Source organism: Tauraco erythrolophus, chromosome 14 (assembly GCF_009769465.1).
Source record: "Tauraco erythrolophus isolate bTauEry1 chromosome 14, bTauEry1.pri, whole genome shotgun sequence".
Lineage (NCBI taxonomy): Eukaryota > Metazoa > Chordata > Aves > Musophagiformes > Musophagidae > Tauraco > Tauraco erythrolophus.
The window spans coordinates 19,346,460-19,369,798 of NC_141478.1; the positions used below are offsets into that span (position 1 = coordinate 19,346,460).

General features: G+C 39.1%; 1 protein-coding gene across 1 annotated transcript; it reads right to left on the reverse strand.

Annotated features, from left to right (window-relative positions):
- Positions 1–2,462: 2,462 nt before the first annotated feature.
- CA12 (carbonic anhydrase 12) lies at positions 2,463–23,010 on the reverse strand. The gene is made up of 10 exons (XM_009980212.2): positions 22,920–23,010; positions 19,685–19,705; positions 15,731–15,910; positions 13,252–13,394; positions 12,253–12,348; positions 10,508–10,571; positions 9,888–10,045; positions 7,950–8,076; positions 3,034–3,118; positions 2,463–2,547 (listed from the first exon to the last, which is right to left on the reverse strand). The coding sequence occupies exons 1-10, from the start codon at positions 23,008–23,010 to the stop codon at positions 2,463–2,465; spliced, it is 1,050 nt and encodes a 349-aa protein (XP_009978514.2).
- Between the last annotated feature and the right edge of the window lie 329 nt (positions 23,011–23,339).

The following is a 23,339-nucleotide window of genomic DNA, read 5'->3' on the forward strand; positions in this document are numbered from 1 at the left end:
AGGGGGAGGGAAAAAATCAATATTTGTTTTCTTCATAACTTGACTTTTGTCAGGCAGCTGTTTGAAATGCACAGTTCAAACCTCCTCATGGATACCATACATCTGAGAACTTAATAGTTCAGTTATAGCTTTCTGCAATAATAAGAGAAATGATTCATTATTAAATTTGTATGTTTAACTATGGGTAACAGATTTAAAATTGAGGACTAGATCTTAAACTTGGATGAGAATGAATGTATTGATCTTATTACAGAATTAATGAAAATAACATTTTATTTCGACACAGTAAACTTTGCAATAGCAAAGCAACTTCATTTTCTTCCACCATTTTAGCTAAAGTCAAGAAGCCTTTTTTTTTTCCTTTTTTTCAAGCTTCTATATTTAATACAGTTATTCAGCAGTTAAAACTTGTTTTTTGGGGGGGGCACTAACTTTTAGGTGTATATATTGAAAGTAATCCTTTGGAGTTTGTTTTCGTACATTAGATATGATAGATAGAACTTTTTGTGACTCAATGCTTGCTGAGCAAATTTTGAAATACACTTAGTTGTGCGAGGCATCTTGTACCCTTACACTGTTCACAGTGGAGAAAACGTAAAAATAAAATATTTATCATGGTCCCTCTGTACACACTGTTTAGCAGAATAGTCTTGTGACTGGTGAACCGATTCGGACAAAGTTGTACCAATTTGACTTCAGACTTTCTTACTGTGATAGGATGTCCTGAAGTAAGTTCTTTCTGAACACAGTTCTTTCTGGTTTTATGCTTCTTTTTACAGATCCCAAGGATGTTGCATGCAAAAGAGAGTCATGGATCGATGTTTCTAATCAGCTGAGTTGAAGATTAAAATACTAATTAAAATGTTACTTTTCTAAAAGAAATAGGAGAAACCGAAGAAGAAGCATAAAAATTTATCTATTCTTGTCTTTAAACACCTGTATTCAAAGAGTAAGTAATGTTCCCTGTGTGCTTGTTTATGCGAGATAAAAATGCTGGCAAATGCAATGTACTTAGTTGTAAGATTATGCTCCTTAATTTCATGTACAGTATTAGTAAGTTATTTCTCCTTTTGCTCAAAAGCTCACTTTTGACATCAAACAATTTTCTTGGGAGTAGAAGGTGAAGAATCTAAAACATAAGTATGCATCTGCCATCTTTAAACAGATGAAAACACATACAATAATTTATTTGTTTAAAATCGCAAATGTGGTGGTGGTGCTACTGAATGTAACATTAAACTGGATTTAACTGTAAAGTTCAGACTGGAATTTCGCCAGTAGTGTTTAGCAGCATTCAGACTTGAAGTTACTTTAGGTATAAGCCTGTGCTCAGTCACTTCCTGCCTGTATACTGAAGTACAAGCATTTCAGACCCTCACTTTAGATGTTAAATTCAAGAGGAATTCTGTATACTTCTGGGGCTAGGCTGGCTGAGCTCTATTCTTCCTGAAGTCAATGAAGTTTCACATTGTCTTCAGTGGAAACAGCGTTAGGTTTATGCTTCTCACTTTCAAAAATGCGTAATGAGACTCGAAGAGTATTTAGCTTATGAGATTTGAAAAGAGAATTTTGATTACTTTCTAATAATTAAATTACTAAATTCAGAGAACTAAATCAATGAAACCATCTACTGTATAATTGCAGTTGTAATACATACTGTAAAATCAATCAAGATTTCATGATTAAATGGCAAGTCTGCTTAAAAGCAGCAGCAACTGCATTATCCACATCATTCAAACACACACTATAAATAAGAGCAGGATAATAAGACAAGATGCTTCTCTAATTCCAGTGACAGAGTCTGACCTCCACAGCAGAATTGTGAGGCTGTGTAATACTGGAAAGTGAGCTGTTCTTCTAGCAGTAGTGTTTTTCAGCCCTGAGTTCCTGGGTTTGAAGCCCATTAATAATCTATGTGGCTCTCATTGCATTTACACTTGTCTTTTCCTCTAATATTTCTGTTACGAAGCCACTGGTGAATGTACTAGCATCATTTGCTGTGATTTAAAAAACTGTATCTGCTAAACAACCTAGTTCAAATTCTGATCTCAGATCCACATTACGCTTTATCTTGTTTATATTCATGATGCTAAACCCAATACTTTGATTTAGCAGAGAATAGTGCTCACAGCCACGAGTGTCTTCAGATTTGAATACCTGTGGGAAAATCCCTGTGTGCTAAGCAAACCATAAAATTATAGTTTAAGATTTTAACTGTAAAATCAGTTAAAAGACCCAGACCTAGTAAGCAGCAAACATGAGAAGAATGAGGTGAGGAATTTAGCTCAGCAGTATTCACTGATCATATCTCCTTGGAAAACAAGAGAGCAAGGGCTACAGAAAACTTTTGGCTGCTATGTTTTTAGAACACTCAAGGCTTATTAGAACAAGAGATGTGTTCCACCAATGCAAAGTAAATCAGTGCTATGAACAAAAAGGGGCTTTTGTGACAAAACAGGGTATCAAAGTTTGGAGATGTCTTCTTCCTCCTTGTATGTGCCTGGTTTGTAGATGACTCCTCTGTTTTCTTCACTTCCCTTTTTGCAGCTAAAATAAAACAAATTTATTAAATAAGTGTAATTCCAATGAAGGAAAAGCACCGTTGGTTACTTAAAATGGTCCTTTATGCATGCATGAAATTATTTTTCTCTGTACCAGAGTGCTGTTCCAGTAATTACTATTTTGTGGAAAAACCACTATATGGTTGCTTTTCACAGAAAACAACCATTCCTACAGTGGCAGAATGGTGGCCACTGTGGCACAAAGGTCACAGCAAGTAGAGACTTTTTAGCCACATAAACATATTTTGCTGGCAATAAAATAGAATTACTTTGGAGTATAGACACAGGAGAAATAACAGCTACAGTGATAAAAGCAAATCAAAGTTTGTAGGAAGAGATCGTATCTTACAAATGATCCAACATTATCACTATAAAAAATGTGCAACATTTTGGACACACAAGCACTTCTTTGTGTCAGAAGAAAAATCTGGTTTGACTTATTTTCCTGTGATGTGATAGCCAGACATCTTACCTTTTCCTTTTCAGTAGCCAGAAGGCTACTGCAAGAATGATAAGAACTGCCAGAATGCAGGCTATCACAACAGAAACAACAAAACCTAGGAAAAGAGGGAAAGCATACAAAACAGTTAGTTTTGTTTACTTGAGAGGAGAAGGTTAGGCTCTAATCTGTCATAACATTTGCATTCCGCATCTGCAACGTTCCTACAGCCTGCTCATACCACTTTGCGATTACAGAATGGATAGCTTTGCCTAGATGTGTACTGGAAGGTCCTAATCCCAAAACTGGATCCATATTTCACAATGCTGTGAATTGAGACACCCGCTGAAGTCACAAAGCCAACATGCAGGCAAAGGCATAGCAGATCAGAAACTCTTTGGATTTCAGCACTATAGTGTGTAAGAGAGCATAAGCAAAACTGAAGAACTAAATCCGGGCAACTGAGGCTGTTAAATTTGATGCCTTTTGTTTTTTTCAAGGCAGAACACCACCATTGAATGTGGGCAGCTGAAGAGTGATACACTTTGCTGTTGAGAACACTGCTTGAAGACATCTGAGAAGGTAAGAATGAATACAGGATATTAATATAAAGAACTGAGTGATCTCATGTTTACATTGAGATGTTAAGCATTATCACTATAGTGCTGTCTTTCATAATGACCTTCATATATATTTTTGACAATGAAAGTTGGGTTTTGTTTTGGCCTTCTCAAAGATCCTGAAGGTAAGCATTCTTTTCTTAACTATGTTTTCGTAGTTCATTTACACATTGTTTTTTATATTTTATCAAATGACTGTTTCTCTCTAAGCAACATCAGAACTCTTTCAGAGTGAAGCTGACAGGTCTCAGGTATTCCATCTAAATATTTCCTCTTATTAAATCAGCTGTTGAGAAAACAGGAATGTAACCTTATCCCATTTAACCGATTAGATGCTTTATTAGTTTTAAGTCTAACTGAACAGAAGCAGCTTGCAATCCATGGAGTTGAAGAAAAACTGTATTTTAAAAAAAGGGAGTTTTGTTATAGTAAAGGTGCATCAAATGGACAACAAAATATAACACCAAATAGATAAATGTAGAAAAAAAGGGCTTGTGGTTTGAAGAGAAAGGGTAGGAGGCATTTCTGTTTGAGAAGATCTTCTTGCAAAATTTAATTAGATAGTATTTCAGCATGGTGCTATAATCAAAACTAGACACCAGTTCCCATTTGATTTGTGGGCAGTGGAAGGTTTGAACATCGTAACGCATTTCAGCCGTGTATATGTGAAGCTTATTTCATTGGAATAGATTGCTGACATGCAAAATACATTATAAACCTGTTTGAGTTTTGCTGAATAATCCTTTAAGATTAGAGACATTTTGAAATGTGGTACTTGTTAATACTGAGCATGAAATTTAGATTTTAATTATTGGCATCAAAATGTGGATGTCTGAACACATCAGTCATTTGCATTTTTGATACAAGAACCAGCTCAATGACCCGGTCTCGTGGCGTCTGTGCTCAGGTGAAGATGGCAGCCCTCAGTCGACACTGAAAAGGCAGAAAAGTTGCTCTGCAAACCTGCTTTAGTAGGCGCCTAAGGTGTGCACAACAGGATTTCTTTCACAAATTCTGTAGTTGCCTGGCTCAAGCCATGATTCTGTGTATGGCCTCTCCTTCCCTTCTTAATAAGTGTGCTCTGTTCCTACCTGGGGTACAGCTGGCTGCATCAGGCTGGGCACTTGCAGGCAGCAACCGGGTGCACTTTAATTGTGCTTTGACAGAAGCCTTTTTTTTTTTTTTCTTCTTCCTTGAGGTGAGGGGCTGCACCTGTGAGGGAGCCTTTGTGACTGTATTAGGTGGAATGTGAGATTACAGGGGCAATGAGTACCTATTTTGAAATGAGTAGGACATTTTTCTATGGTTCACTGATAGAGTCAATGAGCTTTTCTAATTAAATGTACTTAGATTGAATGGGGTTTTATTAAAGTAGCACTGAGCAATGCCATTCGTAGCCATAGAGACCTGTTCTTGGGTGAGAACGGCAGGCTGGGCAATAACCCATACAGTTCAACTCTGGTAAGTCGTCGCAACTTTAAATATACATTGAAAATACTTTTATAGCTGGTGTCGCCTCTGCATGGGAGCTAAATAATGTGGCTTAGCAGAGGGAGAGCCAAATGTTATTCTTGGGTTTGGCACTGGTTTGCAGCAACAGTCACACCTGGGTCAGATTTTCCCCCATAGATGGAAATAATAAATGCTTACACTGTTTCTGTGAAGTGTTTAGAGATTCCTGGATGAAAAGCTTAGTATCTGATTTTCAGTTACTGGGATCATGGTTTGTAATTCTCTACCTTTTACTTTTAAGTATAGAGTATGATTTGCACAGAGAAGGTAGTCAGGTGCTGAAAGGTCAGCTTAAGAAACGGATGGAAAACTGCATTTCTCATTTCTGACTGACCAGTCCGACTCAGAAAATCACTGGCTCATGGATGCAGTTAGCAATCAGCAACATACCCTTGCCAAGTCCACCAGGTATTGAATCTCAAAATTCAAGATTCAAGGGTACAAAAAGTACAAGTTGGATCTGTAGGATTCCGCAGTGAACTGGTCTTAAACATAAGGTAGCTGCTCAATCTAGAACTTCTAGTACTTCAGTGAGTGTTTCTGCAGTGACATTGCTATAGTAGATTAGTTGTGCATGGATTTAAGAAAGACTCTGCAGAGGAAGCATTACAGTCTCAGAAACTTGGCAGCTGTATTGCAAATCCTGATTCGGTTGTTCAAAATCATTGTACATAATCTGACTTGAGCAGAGATTTGAAGAAGATTGCTAACATAGCCATTCTGGACCCAACTAGTTCTCTAACTGGCAGCCGGTGTTTGAGATTGGGGGTTTGGGAAGAAAGTTTTAACCCTCTTCTTGGTCATACAAGAATGCCATGGGGTGGAGGGATATCTCTAGCTGGCCAATGCACAAAAGCAGAAAAAGGACTGACATACTCTAGTTCTTTCCCATTTTCACTATTTAGCCATCTTTTTGTTTACTCAACATATTGTTTGTGCAACTAATACCAGTTTGTATATTAATCATGGGGCTATTAAGGATTGTGGATAACTGCAGATAGAATGGTTAATAAAATAAAAGTCAGGAGACGCAGCAGTTAAGGGGATGTAGCATTTGTCTTTGGAGCTCTGGAGATTATGAAATGTAGAGATTTAATGCAGAGCTGGAGAATGTGAAGTCATGGCTTGTGGTTCAAACCATATAGTCAGTCAGCTCAGAACTGTTAAATATTTTTTACACCAGTAAAAATACAGAGAAACAAAGATATAAATCATTAGAACTCAATGAGGGAAATGTGCTTAAGTAGCAAGGACGGTAGCACAAACATACTTACTTAAATAGTTACTAAGTTACATGCAATAATTCCAGAGAAGGCACTCAAAATAAACTTCATGGTAGAATTACGTTCCTCTTATGGGAAGCTTTAGAAAGATTTAAAAATGTTTCCATGAGAACTGAAATGGTCTCCCACCCACAGAATGGCCTCTGAAATTGTCCCTGGATTTTATCTCAAAGATGAAGATTTGCTTCAAATAAGGGCCAAATGCTGCTGATGCTCCACAGTGCTCTGGTTGGGAGTTTTGATGCAGCTGATCTGACAAAGAGACCAGCCAGCTTTTGGTGACAAATCTAAATCATCACTGATTTCAGAGAATTGTCTTGTCTGGGATTTGTTTTGGCTGATCTCTGATTTTCACTTTCATAGCTTTATTAGAAAAGATACATTACGAAAGGGGCTGTCTGCAGAGGGGAATGGCAAGAACAGCTACTGCAGTATGCCTGCAGGGAGAACTGTCCCTGCAGGGGCTGGTGTGTGACATTTCCCAATGTAGACAACTCCTGTGTTTTCTGTTCTTTCGTCTGAACTGTGAAGAAACTAGCAGGCAAAGTTCAAATGATGTACTAACACATTTTATTAATTTGAAAGTTTATTGCTTGACCAATCTTTTTTGTGAAGTCTGCTTTTTCTTTTAAAATCTTTTACTCTGAATTCAAAGAGTATAGTGACTTTCCTAGATCCGTCTGCCTTCAGTGTGTGTGCCAGCTTCACAACTGCTTAAGAGTATTTGTTTCAAGACAACATAGATATTGGAACAATACCTTTTGCACTCAAATGCTTTACTGTGGGGCACAGCTAAGCTTCTAAACCCCAGATGGAGGTTTTTGTGCACACCCCACACACACATCCCGCAAAAACCTATGCATTATGATTGTGTAACACTGCATAATTAAGCTTGTAAACCAATTCTTCCTTGTAAGATGGCAATTGTTTTTTTTATTTGTAACACTGGATCATACAATCCAGGGTTATGAATGATTTTTATTTGTCAAGTTTGAATTCCTCAAGGACCTCTTTTGATTCTATGTAATTTCCCAAAAACGGTCTCCCTGAAAGGCAAAGTTGTGATTCCCTTTAAACGTGTGGTCTGCATCAAAACGATCCTGATGTTGCTAAGGGCCAGCAAATGTCACTGGTGAGCCAAGGCCAGCTCAAGCACTTGTGCTGACTGAAACAGCTCAGCTCTAGAGAATTGTTTAGTGTTTGGAGTGACAGCACGTGTTTCTGCTAAGCACGACAAGGCCAAACATGTTTTCCTTCTCCTATCTCCTTGCCTTTGATCAGAGGGGTTGCAGGGCTTGCCTGATACCCATTGTGGGAAAAAGCTTCTTACATACTCTTTGAATACCTTATTCTCGTACAGTTGCCCAAGCAACAATGTAGTAAAAGAGCAAAAGGGAACAAAGTGAACTTTGGGAAAATGAGATTGCTGTATTTTTGTAGTGATACAGTGCAACAGGACTGCCACTTCAGTATTTCAAGTCTACACAAATCACTGTGCACTGTTTCTTTGCATAGAAGTGTTCATACAACTTACCTTCACGGAAGGAGATAAAAACCAGTCTTTCTTGAAATTCCTGAACGTTTCGGAAGTTATTGACCATTTCCAGAGGTTCTGGGTCGTCACTCTCTGTGCAGTACATGGCTGTTTCCAGTGCCAGTAACTATAAAGGGAAGCACCCTGTTCAGCTCCCAGAATACAGAAAAAGCAATGCCAGTGTGTGATCACTGAGAGCGTGTGTTTGAAATCAAAGGGGTGGTCAAAGGGAAGAGGATACATTCAGTAATAGTTCAGTCTTGAGTGGCCTGTGAGCCCACATACAGAATAATGCGTAAACAGTGTGACATCTCCAAACCAATACCTGTATTTTGTTTACATCCTGATAAAATTAATCCTCCTTAGTAATTCTCTGCCGGGAAAACTGGATGAGAGGAAACATGGTGGCCCTTTGCAGCATGTTCTCCCTAGCACAGTGTCCCAGGACAGCGTTAGTTTTTCTTTTTAGCGGCTACAGGAGCTTGGTGTTTTGGTTTTAGTCTGGGTTTCATTATGAGAAGAATGTTGATAAAACACTGATGTTTATAGTTGATACTGAGACATCAAGGACTTTTCAGCTCCCGGTGTTTTTGCCAGTGTGCAGGAGCACAACAGGCTGGAGGGGAGCATGGCCAGGACAAAGGGCCCACAACTGCCCTCATGATTTCAACTTAGACTTAGGCTTGAGGGTCAAATTGGTCAAAGGAGTATTGCATATCATGCAATGTCATGCCCAGTATATAGATGAGGGTTGACCTGGAAGAAGTGCTCTTGCTCTTCTGAGGTCTCTCTTGAACTCTCAAGAGTTCTAGCTTTCTTCTTCTCTTTTTGAGCCTCTCGCTCATCCAGGATTGCGGTGTTGGGGCTTATCTGTTTCAGAATCATTTGCTGGGACGGGACAGGTGTTGCTCACCAGGAGGTGAGCAATTACACTGTGCATCACCTGTTCGTATATATTATGATAATATATGTATATATGTAGTATGTGTATGTATTATTATCATCATTATTAATTTTAATTTTATACTACTGTTGTTATTAAATTGTTCTTATCTCAACCCACAAGTTTCCTTCTGTTTTCCCCTTTAATTCTTTTCCTCATTCCCTGGGGATGGGGGAGAGTGAGTGAGCAGCTGTGTGGCATTTAGTTGCTGGCTAGGCTGAACCACAACTATAACTGACTCCTAAGCAGTACTAAAAGCTACTTTATGAAAGAACTCTCTACTTCAGTAAAGACATAATCTGGCAGAGTGGTCAAAGTTAAGAATGGACTTTCATAACAAGGAGCATGCAGTAATTTGATCGGAGATTTTGATAATAACATTTTTCCCCTGTGTTTACAATTAGGTGATCAGAAGATAGTGAACGGGAGTTTATAGTCTATGTAAGTGGTCACCTAAGAACAAAAAAAGTGAATTAGGTGAGCACAAAAAACGTAAGTTGGAGAAAAGCCAGGGGATTCAAGATTTGACAAATTGCACATCATGTGCTTTTTAGGAACTTGACGTCTACCCAACCTATCATACCTAAGTCAGTCAGGATCAAAGTAGCACTAAAATACTTAGTGAACAGGGTTCAGACATGAAGCCTGAACAAAAATGATCTGGAAGTGACTCATGGAAAGACTCAAAGCAGGGAGTAAGTACATGGTGAAAACAGAAATTAATCTCACTTGACTGTGATTTTTCAGGCTGATACTATACCAATTACTGTACAATTGTCTGTCCTTATTCTGGTCAAATGAAAACGTGCTATCTACAAACAGAATAGGATTTTGATTTATGTCAGTTCTGTGCTGTTCTTCTTGCTTAAACAATTTTAGCAAGAGTTATCTTTCAGTTTTACAAGAACGTAAGAGAAATCCAGGAAATGAGATTATGCATTTACTGTTCTTTAGCAGACACCAATCAGGAAAACATGTGCTGTATTTAAACTTGCCTGCTCTTGTGAAATTTTAACAGGGTGTCGGAAAACTGTCCAGAGAACACTAGGGTAGCAAGGAGGAGTTGTCAGGGATCCTTCATAGCGGTAATACTCATCCAGTCTGTCAGGAAGCAGTTCTTGAATATTGAAACCAGGGACTTGGACCATCTGATCTAAAATAGGAGATTCGTGTTAAATGCCACATCATTGCTACACAGGTAGTGTACCAGTGAAGTGCATTTGTTTTCCAGTAAGTAGGATGCTTTCTGTCATATCACTGGGAAGAGAAAAATACATTTTAACAGAGATTATCCTAGTTTAATACAGAATACAGCTTTTTAGGGTTCTTATGTACAAATCTTGTCTTGGATACTGAATCAGAATTCTGTAAGAGAAACTGGGGCCGTATTAACCAAAAACCGCCATATGCAAGAAATAAGGCCCAGACAGAAACATGTGGGGCATGCTAGTCATACACTCTTCACAGAAATGCACTGCATTTGTAAGTCTTTCACAGTTTGTAACCAGTTTGCCTGGGATTACTGGACTGTTTCTTCCACTGGTTCAATCCCTCTCGGAGTGACATCTGATACTCTTTGCCATTCTCAATCCAGTGCAGGCTTATAGCCACTCACCCTTGTATTTCACATTCCGGAAGTGCCTGAAGATCTTTTCATAGGATGGGTTGAAGGGTCCAATCTGTAATGAGCAGACTGTTAACAGCTGTGCAAATCACCACAGTCTGAATATGAGTCTTTGCTTCTGCACACAGCAGACAGCAGTATTTGATGGCCTCTGTCATAAGGCAAGTCTCGACAGTCCTGATACTTATATACTTGAATGGCATAAGTACGTTTTTACTCAAAGCATTAACACTATCCTCAGAATCCCAATAATGCTCTTGCTCACACCAGAGCTCTTAGAGCTGCTTTGTCATAATGCTGTCTTAATAACTGCAGTGAAGACCTCTTGTGTGCACTTGAAAGACCCTATTACCCTTGCCTGTTCAGCGTGCTGTGCAAATGAAGAGAAGCCATTTCCTCTGAGAACATTTCAGGCGTAAGTTCTCAACTGACAGGCTTCTCAGATCATCTGCTGGTTTCTAGACAAAGCCACATTTTTCCACCCCCAAACATTTTTTAGTCTGCTGCTTCTCACAGGCCAGGAGGATAAAGAATGACACTATTGGGTACTGCAGGGCCGCTGGCAAAGGCTATAACTCAACTATCAAACAAGACTATGTTTTTCAACTGCTACCAGTAGCTTTTCAGTCTAATAGTCAATGCCTTTTTATGATTTCTATAGAGTTGGTGCTTAGCAACTCCTCTGACAACCAGACATGGTAAACTGGTGTCCTTAGATCAACTGTAATAGCCACCAGCTGTCTGAAAGTTTTTCAAAGACCTGATCTCCATTGTTCCCTCATGTGTGTTTTAAACTCCGTTGCTTAGAAATAACCAGAATCCCAATATTATCCTGTAGCATAATATACAATATTCTGACGCTTTTTGCAGCTGGAACTTCCAAATGAACTGAAATTTCACACAAAATTATTGTCAAAGTCTTAGAGCCACTAGGAAGTGAGCTTGGATAATATTAATGAGAATTAAAGCTTTGTCTGACAAGTAGAACATTTTCACTTTTTTGATGGAAATGTGAAAACCTGGGTGTTTTCAGGGTATTTTTGTACTGCAGATAAGCCTCACATGTAAGAATCATCCTTATAGTTTCTTATTGAGGGCTTTAATCCTCAAGAAGAAGCAGAATTATATATGTACAAGCTTCTAAAAATTTTTCTTTCAGATCATTATTATCTTTAATTGCTTGTATGTGAGGTTTTAGAGGGGAAAATTTGAAAGCTGTCCTGTCATCTTAAAAAGGGCACTAAATTTACTTGTTTACTGTAATCTGTGATTCAAAGAATCTGGGAAGTTTGCAACCCAAAGACTGTGGTCAAATCCTAATTACATATAGTGGCTAAAGCCAGGGTTGTGTCTGCCTATGCCTTTCTGCTTTGTTAAAACTTTCTCATGCTACAACTGGCAGTTTTGAGTAAGTGAAATTCACTGTTGTCCATTGTTTGATAAACTCTACCGATCCTCAGTTTGTAAATGAATGCAAAAATGGATTTAACATAGCTGAAGGTAATTTACTGAAAAACATAAGGAAATAATCAAAATTCCTTTTTTCTTAAAGTTTGTTCCTGTTTATGTATGTGCTCATGGAATCTGGCCCTTTTTTGTGAAAGAGAAAAGGAAGAACCTTTATTCAGCCACAGCATCATTAAATAATCTAGGTAATTTTGTATGTTAAAGTTCTCTGATGACTTAATGATTGAAAGCATATTCAAACAAAAAAAAAAAAAAGTTCTTCATCCTACCTCAAGAAGAACAGCCAAAACTGCCAGTCCATCCACCTTGTCCATTGCTGCTGTTATATCTGGGTATTTCTCAGAGTTATAATGTACAATATGCAGCTGGAAAGAAGGAGATGCTATGTTATGGTGAGGTATGGAGCATGCTCACATTTCCCTTCTGCTGCTAAAAAGGACGAGTGCAGCCACCTCAGGCTAAGAGAATAGAATGGGATCCTTCAGTGATTTCTGGGTGTAGTGGTAAGATTTTTTTAGAGAAAAGCAAAAGGTCCTGGAACTCTTGCTCCCAGCCTCACTGTAGCTGAGTTATGCCCCCACACACATAGTAAGAGAGAAGGAGAATCGATCACTTCATCTTCAAGGCATCTTGACTGTAGTACTATTAAATTTTTCTGAAAAACTAACACCTTAGCACTCTTGAGGCTCTCTGATGATTAGAATGAAAACACGGTTTTAAATGTAACTAGAGAAGAAATAGATTCCTGAAGTGCTGTAATGCATAAGCAAATTATTCTGGCTGATTTCTCTTTTAGTAATTTTTGGGTAATTATCCGATTGGCACTGCTTTTCAAAAGCTATTCCCAAATCCATAATTTAGGATTAGAAAGGGTAACAAATAGTTCTTCACTGGACAGAAGAAGGTGAGTAAAGGTAGACAGAGAAGCAATGTTGTGCAGCTAAAAGATATACCTGGTTTACAGAGAAGAACCAAGGTGTCAAATATCTAGCAATTTATTTGAAATTACTCAAGTGACCCAGTGCCAGACCTGAGTTTAGAATCTAAATTCTGACTCCCTGACTTGTGGCATATTCATGAAAGTACATCAGAGTCCATCCTTTTTATGGTACACAATGCATTTTTTTAGTATATACCCAGATCATAAATACTTGGATTAGAACTTTGCAGCTTTTTACAGTCATATACCCAGGATAAAGTTCCCACTTTGAAGCAACGGGACCTGCCCAACCTTCTTTGTTTCTTTCTCTGCTCTGAGCTTGTCTTACCTCTGCTGCAAAATGCTTCCCACTGACCGTGTGCTCTGAGCCTTCTGACTTGTTTCTGTTGCCCCAGTGTAGATGAAGCTGGGATGCAGTGTATTCAAACGGGAGGTTTCTGATGCACATAGCAGGCGACAGGTACATTTTCACTGTAAGTGAAGCAAAACGAGATGGCAGCAAATGGTACCACAGCTTTCAAGCACAGGGCAAATACAAATACTGTGTCTAGGCATATTATGTATGGAGCATGAACGAAGCAGGTTCTTAACTCAAATCCATCTCAGTCTGTGGTAGGACATAAACACTGTAGCTGTCTTTAACCCTTTCTGGGCAATTCAGGAGAATTTAGAATATACTCTTTCTGTTTTCTTAAACTAAAGGAGTTCAGTGTGAGAATTGTGGCTAATGGAAATCTTTCTTCTCCCTGAAGAACGCAAAATTATCTCAGTCTTATTGAAGAGAAGATTATCGACTTTTTGAAGCAAAACTTAGGCTCGTGTGCCTTCTTTCAGTCCCCTTATAATGGTTGAAAATGGCTTAATAAATTAATGTCTCTCATGGTATTTTTAAACTCGTTATATTGAACTCCTCTGCCTCTTAAATGTCTTTTAGGAGCGTATGGCAAAACCAAATAAACTTTCCCCTCTCCCTGCTCCCCCTGAAACCCAGAGCATTGATGTCAGGCAGCAGGATAATCGCAGGCCTTAAGAACTAACGTTTCGTCTCGTGGCTTGCCGGAGGGAGACCTTTGTATGCATGACTCTCCCTTCTGCTCACTAATGCTCTCCAGTGTGGAGGACAGGCTGGGCTATTTTTTTTTCCTGTAGAAATTACAGTAGTAATTCTCAACTCGGCAAAAACTGAGTTGTTCACTTGAGAAGTTTGGCACTTCATAAAGCAATGGTTTATGTGAAGAACAGATTGATTTCTTTGCGCTTTATTTTTTCCAGTGTGAATGCAATTTGTTTCTGGAGTGTCCCCAACATGTTTTGCAGGGAAAACAAGGCTCAAAACCTTAATGAAGGAACGGCTGCAAACCTACTTATTTTTATGCTAGTGCTAAAAAGCTTTTTTCAAGCTCTGCTGTTTTCAGTCCAGCTGAAGTAGGTAATTGTATCTGGATTAGCTGGCTGGTGAAGCATGTTAATTATATGTAGGAATGACTGATACCACAATATTAAGCATCCTACTGATTTCCTGTCTAGCTATAAGAGAAGATAGCAGCAGATGGTATAACGATCACTCTAAGACAGGCTAATTTTTCATTACTCAGAGCAATTAAGGTTTGTATCTTGGTGAGGTTTCTAGAGAGAGTCACATGACCCCTGCTTTCGAGGAGGGCACTGACCTTAGAAGTGCATTCGCATTTTTACTGAGGAGGGGTTATATTTTTGTCTTGGCTTTCATTAGGAAGTAGTTTAACTTCTTTTTGGGGAGCAAGATCTGACAATGTTAGTGATGTTGGCTCTACGAGTAATTTGCTTTTACCGGTGTGACTATTATGTGGGGGACAGGCTCATGGTTCCAGCCATTCCTGGCCTAAAGCAACCTGGTTTTGATGGAGAAATTGATCAAAAGGAAAACAACCATGTCCTAAGAGGTTGTGCCTTACTGAAGGATGAGCTTATGACATTCTAGAGAGCAGATTTATCCCACTGAATGAGTGAGAAAAAGAGAGATGTTTGCATGTCAGAGATCTTTTAACCAAGCATGCCAGAAAAGAGCAAAGGCAGAGGCCGTTTTATAACACGGCTTCTTTTGATGTTTATGCAATAGAGGAGGATACAAAGAAGGAGGGCCTTGTAACTGTTATAATTTCTATGTCTTCAAATGTTTCAGGAAGGAACAAAAATGGTGAGACTAGCTTACTGGTATTTTATATTGTGTCAATATAGTAGGCCTTTAGGACACTCCATCTTCTCTGCATTTACCTACTGTACTGACACTTTGATTTAATACTACCATGAAGGGCATGTTTGTATGCTATTTCTAATTATTTTTCAGTCTTTTTTTCTATCTGTCTTATCTTACACTGAAGAGGTTTTTATCTCAGGGCAAGGGAACAGAATGGTGCTCCTAGCTTCCCCCTCCTGTAATTCAGCTGAGCAGCTTTGATTAGACTGGAATGTCAGAGACCCATTGCACCCATATTTTATCAGTTTATCTCTTTTCAACAGAATCACGAAGTCTGTTTCTGTTTCAGACCACTCCAACCAAAGTAATAAGAAAAGCTCAGGAATTAATTCTGACAAGCCTAGTTTATTTAAAAACCACAATCAATTCGGCTTACTGCAAATTCATTTGTACTTAGTATGTTCCCATGTTTCCCTAGCCTGTTCTCTAGATGTAGGTATGCTGATGTGATGGCTTCATCATCACAGCTTAATTTCATCTGATAATCAAAGTAGTTTGCCCATGAATAAAAAATCACAAGCTCCAGCATCTCTTTCCTTCACAATCCCTTGCTCTCTTTGAGCTCCCTTACCTGAATGACCATTGTTGGTCAATGTAAACTGGTCAGTGGAGGGCACATTATAGCCTATGAATTCTAAAGGCAAGAGATTAGAATCATACTGGAGAATATCTTTATGGAAATCTATTGGCGATTGGAATACTCCTCCACAAAATGGGTACTTCTTTGGCCAGGCCTTCTCTCCATCAGGACCTGTGTAAATTAACAGAGACACATGTTTGTCAAGCCTTAACTATGCAATTAATATAAAAACTCCCCTATTTCTGCCTACACCCAAAATTTGGAAAAGGAGCCTTTTCTGACTTTTTAAGACTTTTTTTTTCTAAACTTAATTTCATCTTTCCAGTGTGCCAGTAGACAGAGAGACAGAAAAGAGACAAAAGCCAACAAAAATCTTACACAGACACTTTACCGCCCCTTGATTTTTTGACAATCTCAACTGCTGTTGATGTTGCACTCTTGGGGAACCGGCAGCTCACTAGGTTAGGCCTGCAGGCAGCAGCCCCACAGTCAGCCACAGTGCCTCTGACTCTCTTGTGATGGTGTTGTCTCTCTTCAGAGCCCACAATCATGACAAGTAGAGTTTTGGATCTGCGAGAGTCTTTGGATTATTTACTGACATGAATTACTTTTCCCTATGGAACAGGCGTATGTGCAGTAGCACAGCTATTCCAGCCTTCTGAAGAGAATTGCTGAAAGAAGGGACTTCATGTTGGTGGAGGAAAGTTTCCATACTTTTCAGTACACAGAAAGCCAGACCCTTATACACTTTTCCTTACTGTAGAAACTGTCTGGCTCTATCTAGCAATATTGCGTAACCCACAGTGAAAAGCTAACTTGCAGAAATGGAAGGTGTTATGATAATTTGACCTGCAATAATGTGCTCAAACTTTGGTGAAACTTTTCTTCATCAGAGTCTTTTGCCCTAGGTAGGATTTACAAAGAATAGATAACATCAAGAGATTTTTAGTTTTGCCTTTGATTTAATTACACATTAATAGCCAGCAGCTGTTTGCAAGCTGTAAGCTGAGACCATTTGGATTGAAATACCAAAAGAGGTACTTGCAATTTCTGTTTCTCCTTGACTCTGAAGATTTATCATGATTCTTTCTAAGGCAGGAAGGTGTTTTGGGATCACCCAGCCTGATCTGTATAATAACACTGGACCTCCCTGAATTAATTTCTACTTCAATGAAGCCGTATCTTTGAGAAAGGTAAAAATATCTACTCTTCCTTTAAGCATTGCAGGTAAAAGATACTTCGTTAGTGCCCAATGGATAATTACTCTCCTTGGCAGCTTGCTTTTCACTGTGAGTTTGTCTAGCTTTGACTTCGTTTAGATAGTGGTTGTTTTGAATCCTTTGCTTAGAAATTGAAGAGCCTCCTGTTAGCATACTTTTGTTCTTCTCTGAAGTACTTATAACATAAAGGATATAGTTTCTCACTTCTTTAAATAGATTGATTTCCTTGAGTCTTTGATTAGAAGGCTTCTTTTTCAAACCCATAATATCCCCTGTGGCTTCTTTGAACTCTCTCCACTATGTTAACATCTTCCATGAATTGTGAACACCAGAATCTAATGTTAGATTGGGTCATCAGTGGCAAAACAAGTTCAGATCTTTTCTGAAGGAAAATTAACAGTCAGGAGAATATTACTTTTTAATGTGAAAAACAGTTTCCAAGGATATGGATAGTGGAGGTGAATCTGATAAACATAGTGTGTGTGACAGAATTGGCAAGTTCAATTTTGATGCTGAAAGGCAGACTTACTTCCTTGTTAAAGCTCTTTTTGATTATTCAAGGCATAGGTTAGCACATGACATTGTTTGCAGTGTGGATACTCAGACTCAGTCAGTGCTTTTCAGTATAAATAGGCCTTGATGTTTCTGTAACCTACATCTTTGACCCCAGTTTGCTGCCAATAACATTAATTTCTCTCCTCTTAGATCTTCATGGTACTATCTTGAAGTTATTGAAATTCTTTTTAAAAGCTAATAAATGTTATGCTGACATTGTAGAAGACTGTATACTATCCTCTACATATTTTTTGACAAATAACAGATCCATCCAGAAGAGCATAAATTTCATACTATGAGATATACATACTCAAGAATATTTCCCAGGAGAATACATATCAGGATATACCAGGAAATGATAGTTTTCTTGAGGCTGAAACTTGATGTGCAAGACAATGACACTGAAATCTAACACTTTCCAGGGAGCTAAGACTACAGCAGTGTTAGAAAAATTGGTGAGAAGCCTTTATTTTAAAAAGACTTCAGTAATTTTAAAAGGTTTGGTGGTTTTGTGCACTGATAAGGTAGTGAGTTTGCAAGAAGACTTTAATGAATTACTTATCATAGCTTTGGAGACTTGACAATTAAATAGGTAATTTTTAACTGATGCATAAAATAAAAGTCTAGTCTCAGCCAGTGGAAACCATGTCATGAAGTACCACTAACTTCTTCAGTACTATAGATGAACTGAATGCCCTTAAGAGTTGGCAACAGAGCATGGAAACTTCCACACCAACATCAGGAGTTCTGAAGGGAAACTTTTGTCTTTTCTATAAAATGCTGTGGTTATTGCAGTCTTTATGTACCTTGATCTTTACTAGCAGTTTTCCTTTCCCTGACATAAATCTGCAACTCCACTCACAGGCCTCTAAGCTACAGCAATTTTTGCTCGTTTCTCACTCCCGCTCAATTAAGAAAAAACAACCAAACCAAACAAAACCCCTTTTTTTTGGTACAAAAGCAGTTTTCCTATAAATTCTGTGACATAGCCTTCCTAATTTCAGTGCCTCAAAAGAGCTGAGCTCACTGCAGCTTGTGTTTGCATGTGTGAAATTGAGATTTCCATGGTAGATAAACCACACAGCTGGAAGGCATTTCTCAGCTAGCTCTGTTGAAAATGAATGATTGATTGATTGATTGTGAACCAGATTTTCCTTTTTCTGTGCCAGCACATTCAGATAAGTTCAGTGGAAATCATGCTGTATTTACAAAGGCTCTGTCTGATCACTACTAAATAAAAAAAAGCATGTGGATGTATTAAGATTGGCCTGTACTACAAGTCACAAAAGGTATTAACATAAGAAGTATTGCAAAAATATCTTAGTAGTTAATGTCCTTCTTTCGTGACAACGTTTGTGACAAAGGGAAAGACCCAGGCATCTCAGATGATGTTTGGGGCGATGAGGATCCCATTAGGACTGTGTCAGCAAAGCAGTAATCGTGCCACGGGCCTGTCTTTCCCACCCAACACTACTATTTAGCTGTTGGAGTGAGCAAATTAAGGTACAGAGCTGTTGGTGTGGGTGGAAGTAGGACCCCTCCTGCTGCCACCGCTCCCAGTGCAGCTACGAACACTCCCTGCTGTAGGGAGCGCAAACTCAGGTTGTTCACATCCAGCTGGTGGGCTGCTTCCTTTTACATGAGCTTCCAGGACCATGCTCTCCTGCCATGCTGTAAATAACCTTGAGCTTGGCTCTGCCCTCATGGCTGTTCTATAAAAGATGTCTGTAAATAAAGTAGTAATAATTCATCGGATAGTCTTGCTGCCCAGCTGCACAGTGAGCTGAGCAAAATACCCTCTGCACCATGGCGACATCTGTCTATTGTTTCATCTCCTTTGGCAGCTTTTAGCTTTCCATGCCTAAGCCTTCAGCCAGCCTTGCAGCCCTAACGCTGCTAGGTGGTGCAGGACAGATGCTCCTTTAGGAGCAACAGTGGTGTCTGCTTCTAGGATATGTACATTGGCTGACTTAAAACCCAATAACTAACTCTCAGTCACCCAGATACAAAACCTGATGGATGAATAACAGATTTCAAGACAATGGTCCAGATCCAAACCTGGGTAAAGATAGTGAACCCTGTAGGTTTTCACTAGAGTGCATTTGGCATGTTGTCCTTAACATACAGAACAAAGCCGCAACTTAGTATGTACAAATTAGTTAGTACTTACCAATGTAAGACCATTTTGACCCTGTTTAAAAACAAAGGAAATATTACTATGAATATTTGAAATTATTCTTACTCTGTAAAGAAACAAATTGCCATTTAAAACTGAATTTGCATGCACTGAATTTTGCAATACTTTTGTCTGTCTTTCTAGCCTCACACTTCGTGCAAAACATAGATGCTTTCAAAGATTATGAAGCTTTCTCACCCAAATTATAACTATAATTATCCCTGTGATCCTGCCCATAAGGCTTGACTTTCTTGTGGACACTTACACCTTGGAGCAAAAGTTTTGTCAGTCTTTTTTTTTTTTTTTTCCCCTGTGGAATAGCCACAAATTCTGTATGTAGGTACATCCCTGATTTTTTTTTTCTGTTAGGAAACCAAGCAATATAAATGGAGTGAGGCTATAATGAGTCCCCTCATGTCTAGTTGTGGAGTTTGAAAAACATTAGTGAATTGACAGTTGCCACTCTGAGAAACTATGATCAGTCATTTCTGTACAGCAGCTCTGGGATTTGCCAGCTGAAACAGGTAGGAATAGATGGACTTTGAAAAAAGGGAGTATGATACATGAAACCATTTAACTCAGAGAATCCTTGGGGTTTGAGTGAGTGTTAGAATGACCAATTTTTCATCCATTGCCTAAGGAACTGAACTTGGGACAGTGTCTTTGCATGTCTTTGGAAATATCCTGACTTATGAAATACTCTTTTTAATTTTTTTTTCTTTTTGGTCTTGAAACCTACTTAGAGTCATTCAGCTTGCTGTGTAATTACAGTTGCTTGTCCTGACAGACCTGAACAGTTTTGGTTATCAGGCTAATGCAGATCTTTACACTCCGCAAATTTAATTTTCTTTCTCCTTAGAAAACAGTCCTGAATTGTGATTCTTGCACTCAGCATGCCTCTGTGTGTGTGCATGTATGCAGGCAAATATTTATCCTTACATGCACATGCCTGGCTGCATTTCTTGTATTCTGAAGCGTGGCACAGATATAGCTCTTCTCCAGAGAATGTCGTGTGAAATGTTTGGAATTAATTTGTAGGGATGTGCAAAACAGCTGCACTTAGGTGTTTTGTATTGATATGTGCTGGGAACACTAAGCTCTCTGCTTCCAGTTCTTTAGGACCAGCGTGCCTTTTTCTTTTACACCAGAATTTTCAAAATGAGGTCTGTGTGGTCATCCTGGCTGAAGTCCCCAGGTTCCTCGCATAGAAGAATTCATGCACTGTCTTAGATTTAAAGATGGGAAACCTCATTCTCCTCTCCCCTTCTCTCGGCAGGAGGATTATCTTACTGAGTTTTTTTGTGGGTGCTTGTGTCCTCTGATCAGCATGTTCTGTAGGTAAAACTTGCATGAAGATAACACCTGACTGTCAACAGGTTTTAGAAATTGCCACATCCTGATCTCAGCAGGATTTGAGGAAATATTGGCTTAACTCCAATAGCTACTCTCTGCTCATGCTCTTACTACCTATTAAAACGTGTACAAGGTGTTAAAATTATGATTTTTATAATCTAGAACAACCTCAAAACAGTCAATTTTGAAGATTTTCAATATTTTGAGCATTTATACCAATTGAAACAAGAATAAATGAAACCTGAGAGTCTTTTGCCAAGTGAAATTTTCCTTAGCCCGTGAGCATTTTGATGATCTTCAGTTCGCTACGATTATGATTTTACTGCTGAGCACAGTAACAGCAGCTAGTGTAGGTAGGACTGAGGCACATTTGACACTAATTTCATCTAACTTGGATCAGGAGATGAATAGATGACCAGATGGCAGAATCTTTTTGATTTTGTCTGAATGCACACGTAGAGCTGTAAAAGCTGCCATCCTCAGACTGTGAGCAAGGTTGCTATTACCCTTATTCTGCTTGATAATGAAATGAGGATGAGGCAGACTATCACACAGTCTCCCAAAATTGGAGGAGAGTCAACAGAGTGCCTGATTCACATCTAGAAGGGAACTATCAATAGCTCCGTACCTGTGAGCACTCTCCTGCCACTTTGTTCAGGTTGGGGCGGGTGCTGCTGAGTAACACAGTTACATGCCCATGCGTGGCAGAGGAGGTTCCTAGAGCCAGTGTATCTGTGTTTTGCTGATCAATATCCAGGGAACAAATACGTTTCCAATGTCACTTAGGAGCTGGGAAAGTGGGAGTAGTTTTTAGTTGTGATAATAATCTACATGAGTTGTGTCTCTGACTTGGGAAGATGTCGGAGACGGGCAGATGCTGTAGCTCTTGTCGTTTCTTGGTACTGAGATAGGAATTCTCCAACATTCCCTTCAGGACATATTATAAGACATATCTTTTTGACACATCTTTTCACTTCCAACCCTTCTGTTATCAGAGAAAGCACCTGGAAAGCACCAAGCTTTATTCTGTTACGCTGGAAAGCACCAAGCTCTAGAAACCTCTGCCCTTCAGGTGGGAGATTCTGCTAGAGAATATAGCCATTTTTTGGAGGATATATGCCCAAAATAAGAAGGTGATGTTAAAAGTTTGAATTCCACCCCTTGTGTAGCTCATGCAAAAAACTCGGTAAAATGCTTGTCTTGGCAGAGCTCGGTATGAAGCTGACTGCTCTGAATTATGCTTGAGCCTCTCAGATTTTTGTCCAATGAATATATGTGCTGAGTAAGTTCTCTCACACAACCCTTTACAATGATTCTCCCTCATATCCTATAATCACACTAGGTGGATTATAATTAGCTTGAATGAATGAAAATGGATTATAATCAACTCGAACAGACGAATATTAACGCCTAAAAAGAGCAGAGGGTGCTGACCTCCTGAAACTGGTCTTGTTTAAATCTAAGAGAATGAAGTCTAGTACATGGGGCACTTCACAGGGATTGCATTCTTTTCCTCTGGTTTAAAAATAAACAGGGCAGAGGGAAAGGTGTGATGCTTCCACTAACTCTGAGAAGGGCCCGTCTCTGCGTCATTCTGTGAGAAACACAAAGATCACAAAGCAGGGCATACTGAGCATGCAAGAAGCCTGTAACACAAACTGCATCAGAGGACAAATTTCTTTTTCCTGTTTATGTCAGAATACCTATTCTGAGAAGTTGAAATAAGGATGCCAACTCCGAGCAACTGCAGACTGCAACAATATACAACTTTGAGCATGCTGTTGAAATAGTAATAATTAAAAGATGCCCCTTTGCTGCACACATTAGCTGCCCTAAGCTACAAGTGACAATAAAATAGAAAGCTGAAAGACTTTACCATTCAACGGCGCTTGCACTGAGAGTTGTATCTTTAGGAAGAAAATAAGCACAGCGGTGACTGTGACTTCACTGAAGCTCTTGACTGACATCTCAAGGAAAGACTTAAAATATTCCGACAGTTCACAGGTTTCTCCGCGCTCTGAAGAAACTCCCTTGTAGATATGTGGCAAATAGCAGAATGCACATGTACAGAGCTTTTGCTAATGAGTTATTGCCCTTCTCTCCCCTTGTCTCTTTCCTTCTTTTTAGGACTGCCTTTTATAAAGCTCCTGAGACTCAACCCAAAGCAAATGATGTAATCAGACCTGCCTCTAGGTCACAGCACCCTCAGAAAACTGATCATATCCTTCATTACCTCAGTTTTAGTGAGCTCCTCACAGGGCAGACTCCAGCACTTAGGGAGGGAATATAAATGCGG